Source organism: Ptychodera flava, chromosome 19, assembly GCF_041260155.1.
Source record: "Ptychodera flava strain L36383 chromosome 19, AS_Pfla_20210202, whole genome shotgun sequence".
Taxonomy (NCBI): domain Eukaryota; kingdom Metazoa; phylum Hemichordata; class Enteropneusta; family Ptychoderidae; genus Ptychodera; species Ptychodera flava.
Window position 1 is genome coordinate 19,127,003 of NC_091946.1, and position 24,992 is coordinate 19,151,994.

General features: G+C 37.1%; 1 protein-coding gene and 1 long non-coding RNA gene across 2 annotated transcripts; one reads left to right on the top strand and one right to left on the bottom strand.

Moving 5' to 3' along the window:
* Positions 1 to 344: 344 nt before the first annotated feature.
* Positions 345 to 22,597, top strand: LOC139118830 (ADP-ribosyl cyclase/cyclic ADP-ribose hydrolase-like). Its single transcript, XM_070682324.1, has 7 exons — positions 345 to 612; positions 1,398 to 1,530; positions 18,608 to 18,820; positions 19,409 to 19,485; positions 20,160 to 20,252; positions 20,659 to 20,745; positions 21,287 to 22,597. Exons 1-7 carry the CDS (start codon positions 371 to 373, stop codon positions 21,447 to 21,449), a joined length of 1,008 nt encoding a protein of 335 aa, XP_070538425.1. The 5' UTR covers positions 345 to 370; the 3' UTR covers positions 21,450 to 22,597.
* On the bottom strand, positions 11,800 to 15,145 carry LOC139118831 (uncharacterized). The gene is made up of 3 exons (XR_011548811.1): positions 14,939 to 15,145; positions 12,866 to 12,940; positions 11,800 to 12,458 (listed from the first exon to the last, which is right to left on the bottom strand). It is a non-coding gene; the product is annotated as an uncharacterized lncRNA (long non-coding RNA).
* Positions 22,598 to 24,992: the final 2,395 nt, after the last annotated feature.

Sequence of the window (24,992 nt, forward strand, 5' to 3'; positions counted from 1 at the left end):
TGAACTTCCCGGTAGGTTTCTGTATTGAACTTCCCGCTAGACCCACGCTTAGAGGAAGAAGCGAGATCCCGACATCCACCGAGACTAAGGCTATTGTATAAGGCTTTACCCTAAATCCATATGTCCTGTATTTCCAAAGTTGCCTTATTAAAACGCCTTCCCTTCAAATTCAACTAACTGTCATGTAAAATATGTTTTTTCCAGTTCGAATGTCCACAAATGTCGGTCCGGCAGGCTGAGCACACGCCGTCGACTGTTTTACGCCGCGCCGATGGTGTGACCTTGTTCAAGATTGCAGCTAAAATAAACACCCCCTTGCTCACTGACATTTAGGACAAAGGTCACACCACAGTCTGTGTAGCGGTTGAAAATGAACATTAACACAATCCTCGTTGCCGTGTGTGTCTCTCTACTGTCAGCTGAAACGACATGGGCACACATGGACAAGTACAGACTTCAGAAAATGCCGCTGTCTTTGGCATACGGTAAGAATGATTTTAGCGTGAACGATTTCTGTCCGGAGAAAGGAACCACGCAGAACCTAAAGGAGATCTTCATTGGTCGCTGCTGGGATTACCAGTTTGTTTACAACAGGCAGTCCTGTAGAACAAGGTAGGCTTTTGTTCTTTTCGGATCGACAAAAGGAATTAATACCAAATAATGTATGTCCTTATCTAAAACATATTTTCCCGCTACCATGGCTTGGAGCTTAAGATGCGCTTTTGGTCCTATCTCTTGCTACTAACCATAGCGAGGAAAAATGGACCATTTCACGATTAAGGAGTTTTAAAATGAAAAATCTGAATACTCCACCAGCTTCATTTCAGTCAATAATTCTGTCTCAACTTGAGAAATATGAAGGCATGCAATGAAGAATTAAATCCACCCTTTTGTTTCACTTTCGTTTGTACCGTTGTACTAGGCCTAAATTGCAAAAATACCCGAATATCAAACCAGTATTGCGTATCTTTACACAAATCATCCAGTTCAAAACAAGTGTACATATCTCGATTAATGACGCTGCCATTGGTGGTATATTACCAACAAAAACATTTGAAATATTTCATGTTGAATAGATAACTACAATGTAAATAATATTTGTATTTTTGTTAACCTATTCACCCGTCATGCCTCCCTTGAGCCCACGCATTGAACTCTGCCCTTTGACCCCCCCCGGTTCTAAAACAGAATTTTCCGGTCCATTCTCCGAAATAATCTCCATTGCTACTTCCGTCACCCCTGGCTCTCCGAAAATGTATCTGAGATTGCTCCTGTAAAGTTAAAGCCCTGATAAGATCTAGTAATTAGTATATGTGATGACTTGCACAGTTAACACTCTGACATTTGAATATGGATTATGTCGGTCGCTGCTTTCATTTTGTTTCAATGCTTTTCAGCGAATTGAAAAACTGCACAGAACTGTGGGAATTATTCCATGACGCGTTTGCATATCAAAGCCCGTGTAATGTGACCAGTGAAGGGTACCAACCTTTCATCGACAAGTCAATGCAAGCCGTAGGAATAAATAAGGTTCGTAAGTATTTTATTAGTATTCTTTCAAATTTGTACAAAGTACCAGATGTGAACTAAAAATTCTCTGATGTTTCAATAAACATGTGTATACGAGGTTTTCGTTGAATTATCACTTTTTCTCTGACAATATATCAACCCCTGTACCTCCCTGTGGAGGGAAGTGTCCCACGCTAGGGTAGGTTCAAGGTCAAAGGCCTATTTACCGATTTAAAGCGGGTTTGGACTATTGGACCTCTGGCCAATTGATCATGTTTGCAGCGCAAGCGCGTCATCTTAGAGCTATAACCTCATTATAATATGCTAAAGTTAAATACAAGTGGGCAATGAAGTTATTTACGATATCGCGATTAAACATCGAACTTGAAGAACTTCACTTAAAAAAAACGCTCAAAAATAGAACTTAAAAATAGGTTGTTGTACCATTGCTGTCGCTACTTATACAAACTCTTCATTTGTCGGTTCATCCAGCTGCTACAGACTAAAATTTTACAATCAAAATCAATCTCAAGCCGTACACCTTTCCAACATATTAAATGGCGCGTTGAGCTTCCAAGCTGGCGTTTGAAATTTACGCGAGCTCAATAGGCAGTGCGCAGGTCGATCTCCTTGTTGAGAACATAAACCCCGGCTCCAGCATGTCAGATTGGCGGATTCAAGCAAAGCATATTATAATGACTCCATTTGACCTTTGTTCTCGTAACATCTTTACGTCAAGACGGGGAAAAAGATTTCACACATTTTTACAAAAAAAAATACATCTAAACATTCAGTATTGAATGGCCAGTCCAAAACCTGTGAATTTTAGTGAAATCACGCTGCTTACCTACAATTTCTACCAGCACGGGCACTGGCCAGCGCGGTTTGAAGTTTCGTGCAGTGCGCTTGGCAGACGTTGAGGCCAAAAAAAACCAGATATGAACTGTAAATGCTCACGTGTTTCATTATATATTGAAGTTTTGTGTAAATTTAAACCGTTGCCACATGTTTGCAACTTCATTGAAATTATTATGATCAACATAATGAACAATAATCACCGCCGATTAATTCTAAAAGGTCATGAAGTATACAAATATGTAATTAGCTGAAATAAAAATATTAAGGTTATTTGACTGCTCTTATTGTATCACCACTTTATATACCGGTAGCAAGTGTAATTACTGTTGGCCAAGTCCTTCAAGCCATATATGCCGAGCTGTGAAAGCTCATTAGATATGCAAATTATAAATTAGCTGACATGAAAATGTGAAATGACTTTCGATATTGTTTTAACCTAGTACCTGGTATAATCATCAATGTACATACCACGTTTTGCCAACTTTGATCAAGTAAATCCCGGTGTATATATCCCTAATAAGCAAAGTTCATTAAATATGTAAATTAGGAGTTGCCTTAAGTAAAAATGCTTAATGATTGTCAATAATGTTGTATCATGGTATCTGTAATATGTGTAGCAAATTTTGTCAACTTTGGTCAAGTCAATTCGGATATATATCTCTAATTAGGAAAGATCATTAAATATGCAAATTAGGAATTGGCTGAAGAGAAAATGCTTAATGACTTTCAATAATGTTGTATTATAGTGTCTTTAATGTACATAGCAAGTTTCATCAACTTTGATCAAGTCAATTCAGATAAATATCCCTAATTATGAAAATTCATTTAATATTCAAATTAGGTTTTGGCAGGAGTAAAAATGTCTTTTGACTTTCAATAATATGATATCACAGTATCTTTGATGTATATAGCAAGTTTCAACAACTACATTCAAGTTAATTCAGATATATATCCCTAATTAGGAAAGTTCATTAAATATGCAAATTCGGAATTGGCTGAAGAAAAAATGCTTAATGACTTTCAAAAATATTGTATCATAGTGGCTTCAATACATGTAGCAAGTTTCATCAACTTTGGTCCAGTCATTTCAAATATATATCCCTAATTAACAAAGTTCATGAAATATGCAAATTAGGAATTAGCTGTAGTTAAAACGCTTAATGACTTTCAATAATGTTAAATCATAGTATCTTTAATATACATACCAAGTTTGGTTAATTTTGATCAAGTCAAATAAGACATATATCCCTAGTTAGGAAAGTTCATTAAATATGCAAATTAGCTTTTATCTTTCATGTCAGCCCTTAATGCTTCCCACTGCTGATATATCCTGGTGTGATCAACATTTGTAACAAATCTCATCAAATTGTGTGTAGTCGTTTTTAATGTATATCCGTTTTTTCTAAAATCATTAATTATGCAAATGAGCAAAAAGTATGAAAGCCACACCCACCAAAAACTAATCAGTTCTTGCCATTTGCTAACTGAATCTATGTACCAGATTTGATTCTGATCTGATGAGCCGTTTTTGAGATATCGGACCAACAGACAGACAGACAGACAGACAGACAGACAGACAGACACACGGACACACAGACAGACAGACATCGCTGCGACATATGCTCACGTGTGTAAACACGTGAGCAAAAAAAGATTGTGCTGTTCCGATAGCCCGAACTACCTTTTTTTTGCCCACCGATCCTAAACTATTTAGAGCTACATACACACGGAAGTAAACCAGACATGAACTGAAAATGCTCACGTGTTTTCATAGATATTGCATTGTCTGTAAATTTAAACTTTTGCCAATAGTTTTAAAGTTTTTTAAGCTGTGATGATCAAGATCATGGACATTATCATGACAGACCAATGACAACGGCCTTTTTATTTACAAATATGAATTCGGTGGAAAAAATGCTGAATGTCTTTGGCTTCTGGCATTGTATCAGCATTTACATAACAAGTGCAATTGATTGGTACAGTGCTTCACACTGTATAGGCCAAAGTGATATCACCATAAAGTAATGAAAAGCCATATACGCATTCTTTCAGAAAACCATTTTTATTTTTAAGAACTCAAGTAAAAGATAAACAACATGGCTACTTTTGATAAATCTTTCAAGAAAATAGATTAAAATGAGCCATTGAGAAGGACATAGTTTAAATAGCAATAGAGAGTTAGTATGAGTAGTACGGAGAAATAATGGAGTGTTTTTGTGTAAGAGTAGTAAGGAGAAATTCCTCTGTATGAAAGTGGCTAACCAGTACTGGTCTTGCAAAGTGCCCTTGCTGAGTAATCCTTAAGTGTAATTGACATCACTGCAGAAATCTTTCAATTTTTTTTCTTTACAGTTGATTGTGAGATCATACCATTCAGTGCAAGGGGTGGTAAGCTGTCAAACTGTGAGCGTTTGGCGAGATTATTGTACCATCTCTCGGACTGAATGGTATGAACTCAATGTCAAGCTGGCGACGTCCTCGAAGCCCGGTGTCTTCAGTGTTTCAAAACGGCTGGAGAAAACATCAGGTTAACGTCAAATCAATGATATTTTGGGTTGGCTGGGCATGAAATAAACTGAACCTGTTTGTCCCACTTTTTCCTCGGGCAGTTCTCAGGCAGCTACGGGTAGTCACGGGCAGTAATTAGTATGACCGCAGTTTTGATTAAATTCTATTTTACAATGCAATCCAAATTGGTTTGTGGTCACTATAGTATGACTCAAGTACACCACTTTGCATGCAATGGATGTTAGTGTAAATGTGATCAAGGCATGATCCATAGTCTGTTGTTGACTCCTCAATAACTTGTGTGTAGTTGAAGTGCTTTGTCATAAGTTCAGATAGTTGTCTTGTAGATTGTGTTTGCTTTTGTAAGTCAACATTGAAATCACCAATGATCACGGTTGGTAGATTGTACTCAAGTGTATGGATGAGCTGAAGAAGAGCATGTTGTAAGTTTGATGTAGGTGATGATGGTGGATTGTAAACACCAACAATTTGAACTAAACCAAATGTTGTTTTGTGTATTGCAATTAAGAAATCTGTATTAAAACAATGCAGTGTCTGTGGGGTAGCTTCAAGAGTGTTTTCTTTGCTGTACATAACCATACCATGATATGGTCTGGTGTTGTTTTGACGGTTTTTATCATCCTGTCTGAAAAGGTTGAAGTCTGCTATTTTGAAGTCATCATTGTGATCGCCGGTTTGTAGTCTTGATTCACTGCAAATTAGTACATCAGCTGAAGTTAAGCTGAAATCACTAGCAACATCTTGAAAATGGCAATGAAGAGATCTCACATTTTGATAAGTAATAATGAATCTGTTCGATATAATATATGGTAATGTGAAACAGAGTTGTAGCATGGAATGGGTTCTCATGCGTTGCATCTCTTGTGTAACATCAGTGCTAACTGATATTTGATTTTCTTGTAATGTGGTTATGTTGAGACCTGTAAGTTTAGTCACTCTGCTTAAAGCAACATAGTGTACATGACACTGATTTCTCTTGTTTGCTGTACTGAAGTCCACAACCACATTGTTAAGTGTATCACCTTGACAACGATGTATTGTTTGGCACTAGCTGGTCTGAGTGGAAATTGTTTTCTCACAACTTCTGCATTTTTGTATCTTCCCACTCTAAATTGCCGTGATATCTGTAAAACTGGCGTCCATCTGTGAGATACTTTGTCATGTATTAAATGCCGTTTTTCACGTCGCAGGTTTTTGCCAACACAATTGTCATCAAATAAAATCCATAGAATAGTAACATGATGCAAATCAGGTCCATCGATGTATTTGATTACTCCTGGAGTACCATTTATCAATCCATCATTTACAGACAGATTAATGCAAAGCTCAATACGCTGATTTGTTCCAATTGATAATTTAGAAACTAACCCCATTGTTTTTTGAGCAGGAAGCATGACAACAATACCTAATGTTTTGTGTTTTATGATCTCAGAGACATCGCCAATGACTGTATCAGTAGCAGGTATACATGTTTTTATTCGTGTAAGTCTGTCATATGCTATTGCATTGTGGTCATCAACAAGTCTGTTCTCGCAATAAAGATGTACTGTCGACTCATCAATAGATGAAGTTTTTTTATCAACACTGACTATTCGAGTTTGCAGAACTTTTATGTCATGAGATGTATGCTTTCCCTCACGTATACGGTTGAGTAATTTAGCAAAATTCTGGTCATCCTTTTGCCTCATAATATCTGTTAATTCAAACATTTTGAACAGGTCTTTCCAGATGTTGACAGCCAATGGCCCATAATCATGTTGAAGGTCGTTAAATATCCAACCATCAAAGACAGGTTTTAATTGATATAAGTCGCCAAAGCTAACAACGCTGACACCAACAAAGATTTTATTGTTGGCCATTATCTGTTGTAGTCTGAGATTGATATAATTTAACATACCATTACCAACCATGGAGATTTCATCTATGAATATGACTTTGAAGTTCTTGTATTTTGCTTGTAGAGTATTAAGTCTTTCTGATGTCAGTGGTCTATAATGAAAACCTTGGGATGCAGGAATTTGAAAAGCTGAATGAATTGTAGTACCCTTAATGTTGTAAGCAGCTTTTCCAGTAGGTGCAACTAGTAATAAGTGTATGTTGTCAGGATTTTCACCAGGAAGATTTGAAAGATATTTTAAAAGTACTTGATACAATGATTTGAGAACAAGAGATTTCCCTACACCAGCGCCAACTGTTACAAAAATATTTAACGGCTCTGTCCTTGTTTTCATCCAATGTACTATGTGATAGAATATTTCTTTTGTTTCTTGTTGAGTTTCTGTAAAGTGGATATAATTCATTATCAGCCATTCGTGGTTGTTGAAGATCTTCAATAATGGGATTATTTGTACTGATGCCAATGTCCTGTCCAATGTCATATTTAGAATGACTCTCATCACATGGTGCAACATACTCAATGTGTCACTTGGCCTTGATCCTTCTAAAATGTCTTGATGTTCCTGATGTTGTGTATTGGAGCAACATTATCAAACATATCAATGGCTGTGTTTTGTAATGCTTCAATAGCTTGATCTAATTCCTGAGCATTTTATTGTACTCCTTTTCTTTAGAATCTACTTCAAATTTCACTTGCATGTAACGATCATAGTATGTTTGCACCCTGCAAGGAGTTCATTTTCATTTCGCCAAGGATAAAACAACATTATTAACTCTCTGTAATGATTTTCTTTGTCTTTTTCCCTATGGAAACGAACATATCTGATAACTTTACTTTTGGTGCGTTTTTTATACACAAGGCCACGTATCTGATATATTGTGTTGTTTTCATCATCATCATCCTCTTCATCAGTTTTGTAGAAGTCATCATTATCTTGATAATGATCTTGCGGGTTATCTTTTAACTTTTGAAAACTGTACCATGCTGCCAAGTCTGCCAAGCACAATTTCTCAAGGGCTTTTGGGCGCCTCTCATATTTTTTCAAGATGCTATCACTTTCTATGTCAGTAGCATTTGGACGCATGTTTTGTATGTCATCAAGAGGTTTCAATAGGATAACTCTATCATCAGGGGGTGATGTGTTAATAAATGTGAAGCCGCGTGAAGCTCTTCTTAGTCTCATTTGCATAACAAGGTAAACAGCTTCTTGAGCACTAACTTCAACATGATTAAGGAATTTGTTTCCTATATGCCTGACACTTTCTCTGATATCATGACATCCTTCCCTTGCTTATTCCACAGCCCTACTGAGCAAATTACTCATTCCACGTTGAGCTTTACTAATGTAAGATGCGATGTACATGGCACATGCATATGGATCAAGAATGAATTGAATGTCCATGTTTGCTCTCCAAGCTTTGAGTAGGGTTTCATTGTAGCTGTTAATTCTTATTTCATTTGGTGACCTCTTGAGGAATATTTTGTCTGATGTTAGAGATGATTGTATTGCATTAATATAGGTTTGTTCATCAAGTTGTAGTTTATTTAAGAATTCAGAAAAAGAAAGAGTTTCTCCAAATTGTAAATCAGTAACAACAGTCTTGATATTTTCATAGTGCTTTTGAAGGATCTGTTCTGTGCTTTCATCAGTATCCATTGGCAATGGCTGCAATATCATTGTTCTTGGCATAGGTGGCACAGGAAATCCAAATCTGCAAACACATTGGCCTTTTTTCTTACAGGTTTTTGCATGTCTGTGCATTTGATAATTTATCAATTCAGCGAAGGATTCATTACTGGTATCATTTGAACATGTAATATACTGATCTATGAATTGTGTGATGTCATCATCACTATTTTCACCATATTGTGGTGCATCTTTAATCCATACAAGCATGTGTATATGTGGTGATCCTCTTTGTTGGAATTCCACTCTGTAAAAGTAATCGTGTATTTCACCAATTGGATGATGTGAGCTCATTAGGAAATCATGCATAAATCGTTGAAATGAATAGTCAAAGTGTCGAGCACACGTAACAGGGTCAGATTTTATCAAATCAGATTTTGTATTCCAAGACATGTTCAATACATCGTCATCTGTGTATTCCTTGTTGTGAACTGTCCTTCCAAGAATTTTCAATAGATGTATCCATTTAGATTCTGCTGATGAAAATGACATGAAAAATGTTGGAATACCAAGTTGACGTATCATGGCAAATATATCTTTCTTTGCACTCTCCCAGTATGGTGGTGAACCTCTAAGTGTCTTCAACACTCTGAATCCCTAATCAAGTCGAACAATTTTATCAACATTTTGTGGTGATTGAAGCTCACCAGCTGTTAATTTGCGGCCCTTCAGATTACATTTTCGCAAACATAATGTTGCCTTGTCTTTAATCTGCTTGATTTGTAATTTTTTTAGTTTAAAGAAAATGTTAGGCATCGACTTTGCAACTCTCCTATCTTTGTGTCGAAGTTCCCATTTACACAATGTACTATATAATACAGGGACTATGCGTTTCTTTTGTCTGGTTGACCACAATATATTGTTGGAAATGAGAGCTCCTCAGAATATTTGTCTTGAAATATTCCTAGTGGTTTATTGTTCTCGCCTGGGGCATAACAAACTGCGCCATCAGAGTCTGTGTGTTGATCATATAAAGGTGACAGCATTGTATCCAGTGTGCCAGCAGGATGATCTTCCAATTTTATTTCTTCAGTCCAATTATCATCATCATCATGATCATTACTGTCATCTTGTTTACATGTTTGTTTGTCAGACATGTGAGAATAATCATGATCGTCATTTTCCTCACAAAATTCCTGCCAATTGTGGTTTTCATCCTTTCTGCAAACAACCCAATCTGTAGATATTGTAATCAGTTCTGCTTTATATAAGGGGCTATTTTTAACTAACCAATTAGCTGCTTGTAAGACTTTCACTGGTCTGACATTCTCTACCTGATAGGCATGACTATAGCTAATCTTTCTTTTAAATTTGACAGGTATTGTCTGCGATTCATTTAAAGTTCTAGGTAATGTAGAGACAGTAGTTGATACATCAGCTATAACATTGACTATGTTACCTCTGAGACTAACTTGTCTACCTCTTGGCAATTCTCTTATTTGCATGAATGGAATGCGTAAGGCAACAAGTCTTTCTTCTAGTGGATGTAACTGTAACTCGGGGGGAATTAATGGAAATGACATGTTATTGGCCACAGAACAAGGAGGCAACTTTGACTCTTTTAAATATGATAACAAGTTTTATATAATGGTGCCATATCATTATCTGTAGCCTGAGATGATGCAAAGGTGTTTAACTTTTCTTTAACATTATTGTAGTTCAAAACACTTTCTCTGTACCACAGCTGTTGGCAGCACACACATACAAAATTTGGGCCATTCTGAACTGCACCGTGAAAAATTTTTATCAGCTCTTCAATAGATTTGGCAGCACTACATCTTCAGTTGTTTAGTTGTTTAATCTATCTCTCATTTGCTCTCTCTCTCTATATGATTTATCAGTTCTTTTAATACTTTTAATATTGGCATCTCTGATCTTTTCGCTTTCCCTGAAGACCTGGTCAGTTCTCTTTGTCTTTTTAGCATTAGCATTTCTTTCCCTTTCATTTTGTCTGTACTCATCATCACACCGTCTTAATTTCTTTGACTCCCTATTTCTGTTGTTTTCAGTTTGTTTATATACATCATCACTTCTCTTTGTTTTCTTAGCAATTACATTCCTTTGTCTTTCAGTTTGTCTGTACTCATCATCACACCGTCTCAATTTCATTGATGTCCTGTTTCTCTTGTTTTCAGTTTGTTTATACACATCATCAGCTCTCATAGTTTTCTTAGCATTGACATCTCTTTGCCTTTCAGTTTGCCTGTATGCTGGATCAGCTCGTTTATTTTGCTTGGCTGTTAAATCTCTTTGCTTTTCGCTTTGCCTAAACTCTATTTGTTCTCTCTTTTCTCTCTTGGCAATCATGTCTCTCTGTTTCTCTATTTCTCTATAATTTACACAATGTTCATTTTGCGGCATAGAAGATTTCTCTGTTTGTACTGGTCCAAAACTGTTTACATTTATTGCTTGTGACAAATTTTGCTCTGTGCTTTGCAGAAAGTCATACTGACCACTATCAATTTCTCCTTCAACACGGATTGCATGATACAAAAGATGTATACTTACAGAAGAATTACCAACAGTCTCTAATGGTTCACTTAAAGTGTCAAGATGAACTGCAATATTAATGTTATATGCAAGCGCTGCAGCATTTATTTCAATGTCCCCTCCATAAGTTGCATTACCTGGTTCAGATCTGGACATATACTGCCTATAGTCATCTTGAGAGACAATATGCCATCTTTCATATTCACCTTTAATTGGATCCTCATATCTGTCCCAATGTTCAATTACATAGTCAACAGTATGTACTCTTATTGCATGATGATGATCTTGTGTTCCATAGAGTCCTAGACTTATAGCACGGAACAAGCAATTACCATCACCTTCGACATTAACCTTTGTGTAACATCTGTGAGGAGTCTGCAACTGTCTTTTTCGTTGCATGTACAATTTACTTCTTTCATTTTTTGCTTTTATGCTCAGTTTTTTACTCTCATTGTACTTTTATAGTAACGTTGTGTTATGGGTGTGCTTAATATTATAATAAGTTCTTACAGTCAATTCAAGCACTTGTATAGGAAGAAAAATTAATAATTTGACTGATGTTGCTTATTGCTTCCTTGATTTCTTCTGATGCTATGAAAAGTGAAACCTTAAAAGTTGAAGTATTGATGAAAGAATGATTGTGTTTGTTGAGATTGTAGACTATGAATGTGTTATTGCTTGTCAATATTGTGCAGTTTAGACGTTGAACCCTTTCACTACAAAATTTAGGTCCAACTTTATTGGGGAAGCTGGACCTAGACAGAAAAAAGCAGTTAAAAGGGTTGTCAGTTATAAGTAGACAATGATAGAATGTGGTATGACTGTTCTTGTTTATTATGAAGTAATGAATGCCAATTTTCAGAAATTGTAGAGAAATGTCAGTCTTCCTTATATATTCAGTACGCTGAAGTAATTCTATTTGATTGCAAATAATCTGCCTGTAAACAATACTCTTGTTTCCTATCAGGAAGTAAATGATAGAGCACTAACTTGTGTGCTGTTAAATATTCACGGTATAATTTCACAATGTACACTGAGGAAGACAAAGACAAAACTTTACTGCCTTATTTTTTTTCTTCTGCAAGTTAATACTGAATATTATCAATGTCAAATCAGTTGTGATCTAAATGCGAAATTAACCACAACAGTGTTTGCTACAAGTACTATCAGCAATGTTGTAACCAATGCTTGTTGACTATCAATTTGTGATCTTGAACGCGCCTCTACAGGCAGTCTGTACCGTCTATGGGCAACTGTGCCTCAACTGGGCAGTCTGTGCCTCTTATAGGCAAGTGATTGTGTTGTACCCCTTTGGGCAAGTTATTGTTTGCGCCTCCTATGGGCAAATGATTATTGCGCCTCCTATGGGCAAGTTATTATTGCGCCCTTCCTATGGGCAAGTTATTATTGCGCCTCCTGTGGGCAAGTTATTGCTGTGCCTCCTATGGGCGAGTGAATTTCACCACGTATATGGCCTCCTGGTATAATCTGTTAAAGAAAATAAAATCAAAGTAAGACATCCATTGCATCCTGTTAAATATACATATTTGTACCAGTGAAAAAAATTGGCAAAAAAGATGAATTTGATGTTTTACAACATGTAAAGAACTTATTCCATTTTTTTCATGGAAATTATTGACCAACAAGTTCATCATTGATGACACGACACCATTCCTACAAAGGCAAGTTTGCATGACATTGGTCCAGGTATGTCAGACATATCTTTGTGAATGGCCACAAAATATAACATAATGGCTGCCTGATGGCATTGATAGTATCAAAGAACAAATTGAAATCGGTTTTGGCATGTCTGAAATATCTACCTAGATGCCTGAATGCACACACAATGAAAAGCTGCATGGACTAACAAGAATGGCAAAAGTGAATGAACTCACACAAAAAAATATGTGGATTTAATTGGAATGTCCTAATGAATGCCCTGTGGTGATGTAATCATCAATAGACCACTTCTGCAAATGAAAAAAAAACATAACACCAAGGATTAAAATGACCACTGTCATAAATTTTGTTGACTCCATGAAGTGCAATATAATTTACTAGAACAGTGATACAACATTATCGAAAGCTCTGTTAACATTTCTCACACAACTTCCATGTCCAACAATCTCTTCAAATAGCTATCTTAATGTTTTTGATGTGTGTATGACATGTCATTTTGTTTTAATGAAATATAAGGGCAACACACGGATGTAAATCTCATCAAATTAAGTTTATCTTTTAGGACCCATTTAAACCTCATTAGTTCACTCATAGAGTATACTTTTCATGAATAATAAATGAATTCATGGTTTATCATCACTTTGTCCTGTGACATTTCATCACATTACCATTTTGTCCTCATAATGATTCATTCAACACTCAAAGCTGGATAAGAAAGGGCACTAAAATTAATCTGCATATTACTAAACTTGTGTAATTTTTTACAAGCTGTACTTTAGAAAATTGTCAAAATTTACAGGATGGAAAGTCAGGAAATCTCCACACTACACACACACACTAATTGATCAGTTCCTACCAGCCGACAGGCTTTATTGATCTATCAACAATTACAGTGGTGGCCTACTCACAGGATCTTGCAAGCAATATTTGTCTGGAAGTTATTAATATGATGAATAAATGTCATTTTTTCATTATACAAGCCTTCCCACCTATGGGGTGGACCATTTGATATCCTGGGGGGGTCTGGAAGATTTTTGGGGGCATTTTACATTCTTATTCGCTTTTGATGGTAACGCATTTTCCGAGCAAAGTCTTTGCCACTGAGTACCAACCATCGAAATTCAGTAGCTTGTCCCACATTATAGGAAACTAAAAAAGTATGTAAATGATCAGACATATTATTATGACGATATCATGAAAATATTACCTGAAACCCTTTCGGAGCACCACAACAGACCCTATACACAAACAATAATAGTAACTATTCATCATTGCTACCAGTGTACCTAGAATATCCATGTCCCCGCGACATCTACGAGAACGAAAACTATTGCCCAATCTAAAATCCCTAACCCTAATCTATGGCTTTGCCACGACAAAATTAGGAGCCACGACAAAATTAGCCTAACCAGCCTATGACTCTCGTCGATTGTCACAAAACAATCTTTACGTGGACTATTTTTATGAAATAGTAATAACATTGACACCAGTCAAGTTGTTATTCTTCGTGCAGGACCTCTCGTGTACGCTAAGGGATACGCTGTCGGGCCGGACCCACGTGGGTTTTGGAGACAGTGCAGCGTACACAGAAATCTACCCGACCTAGCTAGCTCTGCGTACCGTGCTGTGTGTTTCAGGTGTTACACGGCCCCACCACATCTAATGGATGAATTCTACAGAGGGGCAGCGTAGCTGACATTGGCGCACGCCAAGAAAACATTTAATCACAGAACAGTGAAGCGTAAAGTAATGGATTCTTTCAATCATGCTACAGACTTTTTAAGGTTTGTGACAGAGGGCCTTGTCTGCCTTCTTACAATGAAGCAACTACAGCTGTCATCTCTGAACAGTCGACCCCAAGACTCACTTTATAATGAGCCAAGAAACGTGCGCCAGAAAATCTCAAAAGCCGTTGCTCAAAAAATATGGGTCTAAATGAATACAAAGGATTTGGAAGACCTCATTAGACTAGATGAAAGATGTGATGATGTAGATGATAGTGGCGGGGGCCGTGTAACGCCCGAAACACACAGCAGGGTACGCAGGCAAGAGCCGACCGTACAAATCTATGCCATGAAAAAGTCAAGTTCGGAACTACAGCTCCCAGTCGCGATCGAGTCACAGTCGCGCTCCTTCTCAATTCTTTTGATGCATGTACCATACTATTCACTTTCTCAACCGTAAAACTCAAAGCGTCCAAATCAAATCGTGGTATCGAACAAAGGTGCGTACATCAAATCACGACATAGAATCAACACATGACACACAAATTACTTTGAATTACTTACCGACACCACACCGACAGTCCATCAAAATCACGCTTCAGAATTTGTACAGCAAAAAGCCGGATAAGCGTACTCACAGCACAGAAAGGCTGTGGAGACAAGCGAAGAACTATGTGCTCGTTATGATACGACGGTATAACTTGATTTACGCGATGATGGCGGGGAGACGAAATGTACAAGTACAGTAAGTGCAGTAAGACTGGCTTTATGCCGCTAGGGTTTGTGGGTAAAATGTATCCAGCTGTAGCCAACCTGGACAAGCACATTTCACAGCGCCTCAAACAGTCGATTGTTTTCACTTGTCATGCGCGGCGTAACAGAAAAATTAAAACTTTCATAACTTCATTAATATCCAAGCCACGCCCACCAAAACCTTTTCAGTTCTAGCCATTTGAATTCTGAAGATGTCTACCAAATTTGACTGAAATACGTTCAGCCGTTTTTGAGAAAATGGACCAACAGACAGACAGACACACAGACAGACAGACAGACAGACATCGCTGCGACATATGCTCACGTGTTCACACGTGAGCAAAAAAAGAAAGAAAAATCCTTAAAATCACGTGTCCATTACCTGGCATTTGATTTTTGCTTGAACGAGAACGTCTTTTATGTTTTTATTCCCCACGGACACCGTCCGGGGGACTTATAGGTTTGGTCATGTCCGTGCGTGCGTGCGTGCGTCCGTTCACGCAGATATCTCAGAGATGCAAGGAGCGATTTCATTCAAACTTGGTACAAGGATTACTTCATATGTCATATACAGATGCACGTCGATTTGTTTTGTGATACAATCCAATATGGCCGCCAGGCGGCCATTTTATTGCGATTTATCATGTACAAAGCCATAACTCAGACGTGTTTCAACCGATTTTATTCAAAGTTGGTACAAGGCCTTTGACCAATGTCATAGATATGCATGTCGATTTGTTTTGTGATACGATCCAATATGGCCGCCATGCGGCCATTTTATTACATTTTTTTCATGTACAGAGCCATAACTCAGACATGTTTCAACCGAGTTGGTACAAGGACATTGACCAATGTCATAGATGTGCACATCAATTTGTTTTGTGATACGATCCAATATGGCCGCCAGGCGTCCATTTTATTACAATTTTTTTTATGTACAGAGCCATAACTCAGGCATATCTCAACCGATTTTATTCAAAATTGGTACAAGGACGTTGACCAATGTCATAGATATGCACGTCAATTTTTTTTGTGAAACAATCCAATATGGCTGCCGTGCGGCCATTTTGCTACCATCTTTTTCACGTACAGAACCATAACTCAGACATGTTGCTATCGATTTTATTCAAAGTTGGAACAAGGACATTGACCAATGTCATAGATATGCACGTCAATTTGTTTTGTGATACAATCCAAATATGGCCGCCAGGCGGCCATTTTATTACAATTTTTTCATGTACAGAGCCATAACTCACGCATATCTCAACCGATTTTATTCAAAATTGGTACAAGGACATTGACCAATGTCATAGATATGTACGTCATTTTTTTGTGATACGATCCAATATGGCTGCCGTGTGGCCATTTTGTTACGATGTTTCATGTACAGAGCCATAACTCAGGCATATCTCAACCGATTTTATTCAAAGTTGGTACAAGGACATTTACCTATGTCATACACATGTACGTCGATTTGATTTGTGATACGATCCAATATGGCCGCTAGGCAGCCATTTTATTACGATGTTTTCATGTACAGAGCGATAATACTCAGACATGTATCAAGCGAATTTATTCAAAGTTGGTACAAGGAGATTGACTAACGTCATACATGTGCATGTCAATTGTTCATACATGTGCATGTCAATTTGTTTCATGATATGATCCAATATGGCTGCATGACAGCCATTTTGTTACAAGTTTTTCATGTCCTTCGCCAACACTTTGCACGTCTCAACTGATTTTATTCACCGATCTTATTCAAACTTAGTACAAGGACATTGACCTATCTCATACATATGTACATTGATATGTTTTGTGATACAATCCAATATGGCAACCGTGTGGCCATTTCCCGATTATTTCATGTCCGGAACCATAACTCAGACATGTATCAAGCGACTTTATTCAAAGTTGGTACAAGGACATTGACTTATTTATACATATGTATGTCGATTGGTTTCACGAGATGGTCCAATATGCCACATTGTAGCAATTTTGCTATGGTTTTTTCATGTCGACAGCCATAACTCTGGCAAGTCTCAACTGATCTTATTCAAAGTTGGTACATGTACATTAACTTATGTCATACATATACGTGTTGATTTTTAAACAGTAAGATCAAATATCGCTTCATGGTGGTGATTTTGTTACAATTTTCTAATGTACAGAGTCATAACTCAGACATATTTCCACCAGTATCATTCAAAGTTGGTACAAGGACATTGACCTATTTCATACATATGCTCGTCAATTTGTTTCACGTCATGTAGCAGTAACATGTCAATTATTGAAGTTTCGTAAGTAGGCTGATATGTCAAGAAATACTGCATCAAATTCATGAAACTTTGTACAGATGTTAAGCTCACATTGCTTTAACATTGAAAAAGACATTTATCAGTGTCATTTTAATTAATTTGTAATTGCATATGTAATGAACTTTCCTAATTAGAGTGATATAGCCACACATTAATACAACGTCAATTTGATGAAACGATACAGATGTTGATCTCATAGTGTTGTATATACTGCATCAAACTTTATGAAATATGGTACCAGTGATAATTTGTTAAGTGTTAGGATTGTATGCAAAAATGTTTTGCAACATCCTGTTGATTAATTCCTAGTTGACTCTTTTTATGAACTTATGGATGGTGGCCTACATTGGTTTTATGATTTCATCACCATGGAACTCATTCTTGGCCATTTGAGCGCCATCTGTATCAAAGTATTTTTATCACAGACCTAATTAAAGAAGAGAACTCTATCCTCTCTGAGGACATGTAATCAAAGTACCCATTAACAAGTGGGGACTGTGTCATCAACGATGACTTGTTTATTCTGTTAATATGTATGATACGTTTTTCTGGAAATTTTGTGGCCAGTGTTTGATCGCCCTGAACCCCAGAAAAGTGCATATTTAAAAATAAAAATATTTTGGAAAAAATCCCTGCCTTCCTACCCTATTTTTGAAAACCATGTTATCTAAAAAGCACAATTTATTATTTTATTGGCCTAAACACGTTCCCAGTCTGCTCGCGGTCGCACGATGTAGAGTGACAGGCATCCTGAAAACGCTTTAATGTCGATTTTTTTTCTTTTAAGTTGTATACAATAATAAGGTTATTTACAAAATACCGGGATTTCTGCACTCTTACAAGGCACTTCCACTCACAGCGGCGGTATCCCACGAGATTTTGACCAGTTTACGACATATGTGCAGCATATATGAACTGGTCAAAACGAGTGGTATGCCGCCGCTGGGTGTGGTTTATTGCTATTATATCACAACAGCATATTTTTATTTCTGGCGTGGAACGTCAAAAAATCATTTTTGCTCTTGCCAAGAACAGGAGCCAACCATGCTATATCAGGAATGTAGCACGGTTATAGTCTCGCCTCGACCAATCAGATCGCTGTATTTTGCGCCATCAATATACTGGTATGATTAATACTCACTTTATGCCCTCGTGTGGGCAGACTTTATTTTGGTCAGGAACATTCCACGTTGCCCATGTGCACGCGTTTGAGAATCGGCAGTACTCGACACTGGAGGATACGTTGTCCGGATATATTACACAGATGATGACGTGGTGTGGACAGGAAGGTGACCCTGGAATAAATTATGAGACATGTGACGGAGAATGCAGGAATAAAGCGACCGAAGCATATTGGGGACCAACTTCTGCCAAGGTATCGTTCGGTTTGATCTCTTATAATCTTTCTGACAGTGTTCTTAGTTGAAAGCGGTATGTGTTGTGGCTAGAGTTGACATGGTGCAGGCTGGAAGGCTGACGAGAATGTTATAGAAAGGCGACAAGCGACGGTAACTTTTGTAGGGATGATAATACTACTGCAGACGGCGATGATGATAATGATAATGATGGTAATCTTAGACTCAGTTCCTATCTTCAAAGCCTTGCAAAGGGCCAGTAGCTGATTTTTTTTTATGATTTATTCCCAATTTTGTTTTTCATGTCAACTACAGTTTCTTGTTCTCATCCCTGAAGTATGTTGAGACAACTACTACTAAGTTTAAATGCACTGTTATTGTTTACATTTGAATTCTAGTCCGTACCAGAATTCACTTGCCAACAATGCAATCCAGCCTACACACATACAACATGAGTTGACGAGCAGAATACCATGTGTATCGACATGCTTTTGGGAGTATGACAAGAAACTATAATAGACATTAAAACAAAACAGTGTGAAAAAATACAATTTAAAGGTGCAGGCGCTTTAGGTGAGTTACCGTACGTATACTTTTTTCACTGGTAGTTTGCAAGTCTCGCTGAAGGTAAAGTGACAGTATTGTTGAATGGTTCAAGGGCAGGAGGAGCTTTCCGCAACACTAGGTAATCACTTATCAACTCACCCTGATCTATCGCCTCGCATCAATCAATCAATCAATCAATCAATCAATCAATCAATCAATCAATCAATCAACCAACCAATAAGTTGATAACTACTTACTAAAATCATTGATAAATCATAAATATGTATATAATATAACATATGTTTCAGAGTAGACTATCCTTTCACTAAAAGTCAGAACATTTATGCACGCGAATTTCATCACCATTTTCACAAATCAAATCATCACTTAGAACCTAAAAATCACATTTTAAAGCAATCGGAAAAAGAGGCATAAGAGAAATAATGTTTCGACATATTAAGAAAATTGTCTAATCAGTTTACACTCAAATTTCACAATCATTTTACAAATTCGCATTAAGGTATCCCATTGCACCTAAATAATAAATTTAACTTCAGCGGACAGACAAGCAAATAAGCTGACACATAGAGAACGACCGATGGATAACAGTTCTTCCCTGATGTCCTGTTCGTAGAATCTGTAAATAAACAGGATTATGTTACATGATTTATATCTTTAACGTTTTCCAGGTAAATCCTTGTATAGAGAAATTGTATCGAATACAATACCCATTTAATTTACTCACCTGTTACATACAATGCTGTTTAGACAGCTCATGAGTGATCAAGTTTGACAACGCACTCTTATCCGCAGCTTTTTCACCAGATATGAACTTCCAAATCTAAATCCGGAAAAGGTGACAGTAGTCAATGTATTGGTCACTCATTCACTTGATGTCCCTGTGATGTAAGTATACGTAACTTAAGAGTTCAATATTCAATATAAGCAGTGCGGCATTCAATATCTGAAAAAGTCTTCGAGAGTCCAAATGAGGGTCCGACGTCTTGTTATCGAGTTACAAAAAAGCAAACAAGGTTTTAGCCTCGATTTGCCTTTAGTAAAAGATTGATATGTCTCAACAAATACAAATACTAGTGATTAAAGTCTGAAGCATGATAAGAGCTTGCACTTTGCATACTGAATGTGTTGTCCATAAACGGCATAAATACGTTTACAAATATCATCGGCTGATATTGCGAACCCTTAATTTTCCACAATGATGAAGTCCAATTTAAAGTTTTGAAACAGCAAAAAGGTTTAGTTTGCTTTTTCCTCGTGCCTTCACAAATGACTTTGTATTTCAATATGGCAGAGAAAAATGCGGTGTTGGATCATTGAAAGAACTCGAAAAGAAATTGGAGGAACACAAGTTAAAACATACATGTCATGATGACCCTGAGTGAGTACGACCGACTCTTCTCTTTTTGAAGGATTCTAAAATCTGCCTATTATTTATGAATGTTAGTTTCTTCAAACTGCAATTCTTCGATGTTAATCGGCATTCAATGAAGTGACAGGAGATAAAAAGTTGACGATGTCACATGCAAGGTATTCAGTAGACGTTTAATTTCTAATTTATATTCTCGCTAAATAACCGCAAAACACTTCCACTTTATGCGAAAATTGCGCATACATTTGGTCGGTTGGTAAAGACGTATGTTGTATAAAAACACGATAAAGCATAACCGATTACTTTGCGTTTATTATCCATTTTTCTAGCCACATGTTTGCAGCACTTTGTTACTTTACCCAAGACGTGAACTCAAATGAATAAGTCAAGTTTCCACGCTACATGTAATTCTCTGTTTTGCCCAGACCAACATACTTAGAACTCACCTCCGTGTAGATAAGTTTAATATTATTTGATAACAGACAAAAATTAGGTGCTTCAATGTTACACGAGAATTCGCTGAACGAATTATTTATAATTTCATCCACAGAGATATTCAACACATCTTGTGTTCAGCTAACCCTGGTTCCCGAACGTGCGAGGCGTGGAAAATTTTAGCTTGTACTGCCGAGGCAAACCGAACAGTTACATTTACTGGAGTTCTGGTGTTATCGATGATCACTTTCTACACGATTTACAATTTTATATTTTAAGGTAGAATGCGCCCCGGGGACAGACATTCACACTCTCAAACCTAATCTTTCGGATGCTCTTTGGTCTACCCTTGTGGGCTGGGGTCATTTAGAAGCTCATGCAGTAAATGAAGTTTGAACCGGCTTATTGTTAGGAAGCATTTTTATTCCCCCTTCTTAACAATTGACATTGGAATTGCGGCAATTTTAGAATTCAAAGAACCGGTAAAAATAGGATTATTTGTTTCTTTTGTAGCAAATTTGGCATTGTTACGCCCTGAATGTTTTTCTTGCTTTCGAAATAATGGTTTAAAGGTTTTCTTACAGAAAGTGTGAGCGAACGTTTAAGTATTTTAATTAAGGTGCGTACAACCCTGACTGCTTTTACCTTTCCAAGTTATCTAAAATATCGTTCCCCGGAATTTTCAGGCAAAGCATCAGAGGTAGCGGGCGCACTTTTTACAAATCCTAGTAACTCTGCGACAGTGAATGCCGATAAAATATATATTGCTTATGCGAAACAAACGATGAACATTTATAGCAGCGAATTTATTTACTTTTACACGAAACAAAACACAGGTGTTTCAGATGACATTTTGATACAGAGGAATAAGTAGCTCCGCTTCTGAAGTTCTTCAGTACCTTTGTTCTGTATATGGATTGTGGTCAACTTCGGATTCTCCACCATATGTTGAATCGCAAGATTGCTTTCTATGGTAACGTTGGACCTAGAGAGCTGAAGATAGGTGAAAAATTGAGTTTTTGGAAATTAACACTACTTAGCTTGCTCAAACCTTGTACCTGAACGGTAGCAACAATATTGGAGATGAATGAAATTTCAACAATAAACATGCCTATTGCTTACGCAGGCAGTGTTTACAAATAGAAAATTGGCAGACAAATATTATGTCTTTTGGTGACGAACAAGAGCAATGCATGCAGAACAAATGCGCTGAAAAAATATTTAAATATACTACTGTATTTCCTGAATTTAATTACTTTTTAATATTCACAAACGTTCGTTAAATATTTCTTAGTATAGTTTCGTTGTCAACATGATAAATTTGGACATCAAATTTGAAATTAAGATTTTAGACGTGAGCAACGATATGAATTTTTACTTGTTGTGTTACATTTGATGAAATATACTTGTGATACATTCCTTTCAATGCTTACTGTTCATTATTTGCAAATGTAACTTGGGTATACGAACAGACATTGCCAAACAGGTAGACAGACAGACACACAGACAGACAAAGCTACAGTCGGATTGGACGGTGACACTCGCACAGACCCTAGGGTTACAAATTAATGATTAGTGTCACTGATACTTATAGGTACATAAATTTAAAATATACGAGGAAATGGGTACTTTTGTCGAAATGATTGACCGTGATATACCCTATTGAAACTAGATAAATAATGTTCTCAGATGTACGACCAGTGCTTAATTGAAAATGAGAATTTGAGGAATGACGTCATCTTGTACACTATTTGTCAAAGAAATCATTATGTTACACTGTAATCAAGGTCAATGGTCAGAGCTGGTCAATTTTGCCCTGATCCGTGTACTTAGCACTCACCTTGTTGCAAGTTTGTTTACCTGAATAGTCATTACCATTTTCAGTTTCATTAAAACATTTGAAATGTTGCTTTTACTAAGGGGCGTGATGAAGATGCTGTGCGTATTTTGTTTTATTTTGCTAAGTATTATAGCCAAAGTTTAGTGTTATTAGATATAGGGTTAGGTATTATTACAAATTGGGTTAGAAATACATATTGGATTAATTATTGCAAGATCGGGTGATACAACCTGTACACGGATAGTTTTCAATCGGATTCGAACCCACAACATACGGCATCAGTCACCTAGCTGAGAGGCCACAGACAGAACCACTCGGCTAAATCTCCACTCCCAAAAAAGAGTGGTTCAATAGCTGGCTAAGTTGTTACATTTTTCTGACTGAGACCGCTCAACACGTTGTAGAGTTCGTGAAGCACTCACGCACACATGCTCACTATCATACATCGCACATACACACTTTATCGAAGCGAAGAAACCTGGACATGGCCATTATTTGAAATTCTCTCTCCCTGTTCTAGCTGTTGGGTGGCATTTAGTCCAACTTTCTTCGATTTTTATCAAAATAGGGGTTGTTTTTGAAAATATTGAGATAAGGTTTGGGTGTTTTAAAATGGTTTGAAACAGGCATTCATTTTGTGAATGTCATAGCCGGGTCATGCAGTCATGAACCTACAGCTAACTCTTTTGAAATGATGAGATATTAGTTTGTTATATTCATTCAAATTCCCTGAAGGATGGTAAAATGCCAAAAATTTTGAACATCAAACTATATTTGAGTAAAATAAAAGAGTAGCTAGGTTGAAATAGACAATGTGGTATCGATGTGATTAAGGCATCTTCTCCTTACCCGCTGAGTGTTCGCTAAAGAGCTTTTTGATCACAATGGACAAGACGTGAAAAGATCACAAACATTGCGGCGCGCACGCATTTCACAATAGATTCGAACTGTCTGTACAAGCATAGTTGTCGTTTTGTACCTGACGTAATTTATCGTTGTCTATAGTTACTGAAGTATTTCCGGTTAAACTATCAACCTTCTGGTACCGGAAGTGACGTCATTAATGTTTGCTGGTAACTCAGCAGGACTTGAGCTTGCATTTGACAATTGGAATCAGCCTTGCTTCATGCTTCAAGAGGTGACTGCACTCTGAGACGCGCTTCCCTCTTGCAATGCCGCCTTTGAACAGTGTTTGGAAAATGGTCTGCAATGACATGATGCAATTACTGATACACTTTCGTTTCGTTTTCGTAGAATCGTGCTGTTTACTTGTCATGTATATAATAAAATGCAACACCGTTTTTAACCTCGATAACCCTAGGTAGGATGGTTAGGTCATTTTGATCAGTACGTGCATATCATACTAAAAAGATAAACCTTTGCCCATAAAAATAATATTCGGTCTGCATTTGTAGACTTTGGGGAAAGCCAACCAGTTGATTTCGAGAAATTGTAATCAGATGTATGTTTAAATGTAAAATATCTTCAAACAGAATTGGAGAAAGAGACATTCCCACTAGGACTGTTTGTAGAAACAGAATTCTGACAAAGATGAGGTTGGTGGCACTGTAGTATCTTTCGATAAGATTAGCACGCGTGGAAGAAGGAGGAACCTGATTTTGAGCTCCTTGAAAATTATCAATTTGGCTTGTTTCCAACTTTCAGCTTGTTCTGACCCGTTCGAAATATTTGTACTTATAAACGAATCATTGTCTTGAAACAAGCGTTATGAGTATCGATTTCGAAATAATCTTAAAAATTCCAAGAAAGAATAATGCAAATGTAGCATATTAGTGATTATTGAGATCTGCTCTCACCTGTGTCAGGTGTACTTAGAGGTAACGATATCACGGGCAGAGTGGTTTCTGCGCGCACTATTCAAGATAAAAGTGTAACTGTGGAGTTTACAGAGTTGATATAGATCCAAAGGTTCCAACCTAATTAAATAAATTTGCAGAGGGGATGTAAAAGTCAGAAAAGG

Excerpts from the sequence above, each read along its gene's own strand:
- LOC139118830 (XM_070682324.1), top strand. The coding sequence starts at position 371 with ATGAACATTAACACAATCCTCGTTGCCGTGTGTGTCTCTCTACTGTCA. Across the intron at positions 613-1,397 it reads AGGCAGTCCTGTAGAACAAG|CGAATTGAAAAACTGCACAG; the intron begins GTAGGCTTTTGT and ends AATGCTTTTCAG. Across the intron at positions 19,486-20,159 it reads GGAGCTTTCCGCAACACTAG|CTTTTTCACCAGATATGAAC; the intron begins GTAATCACTTAT and ends TCTTATCCGCAG.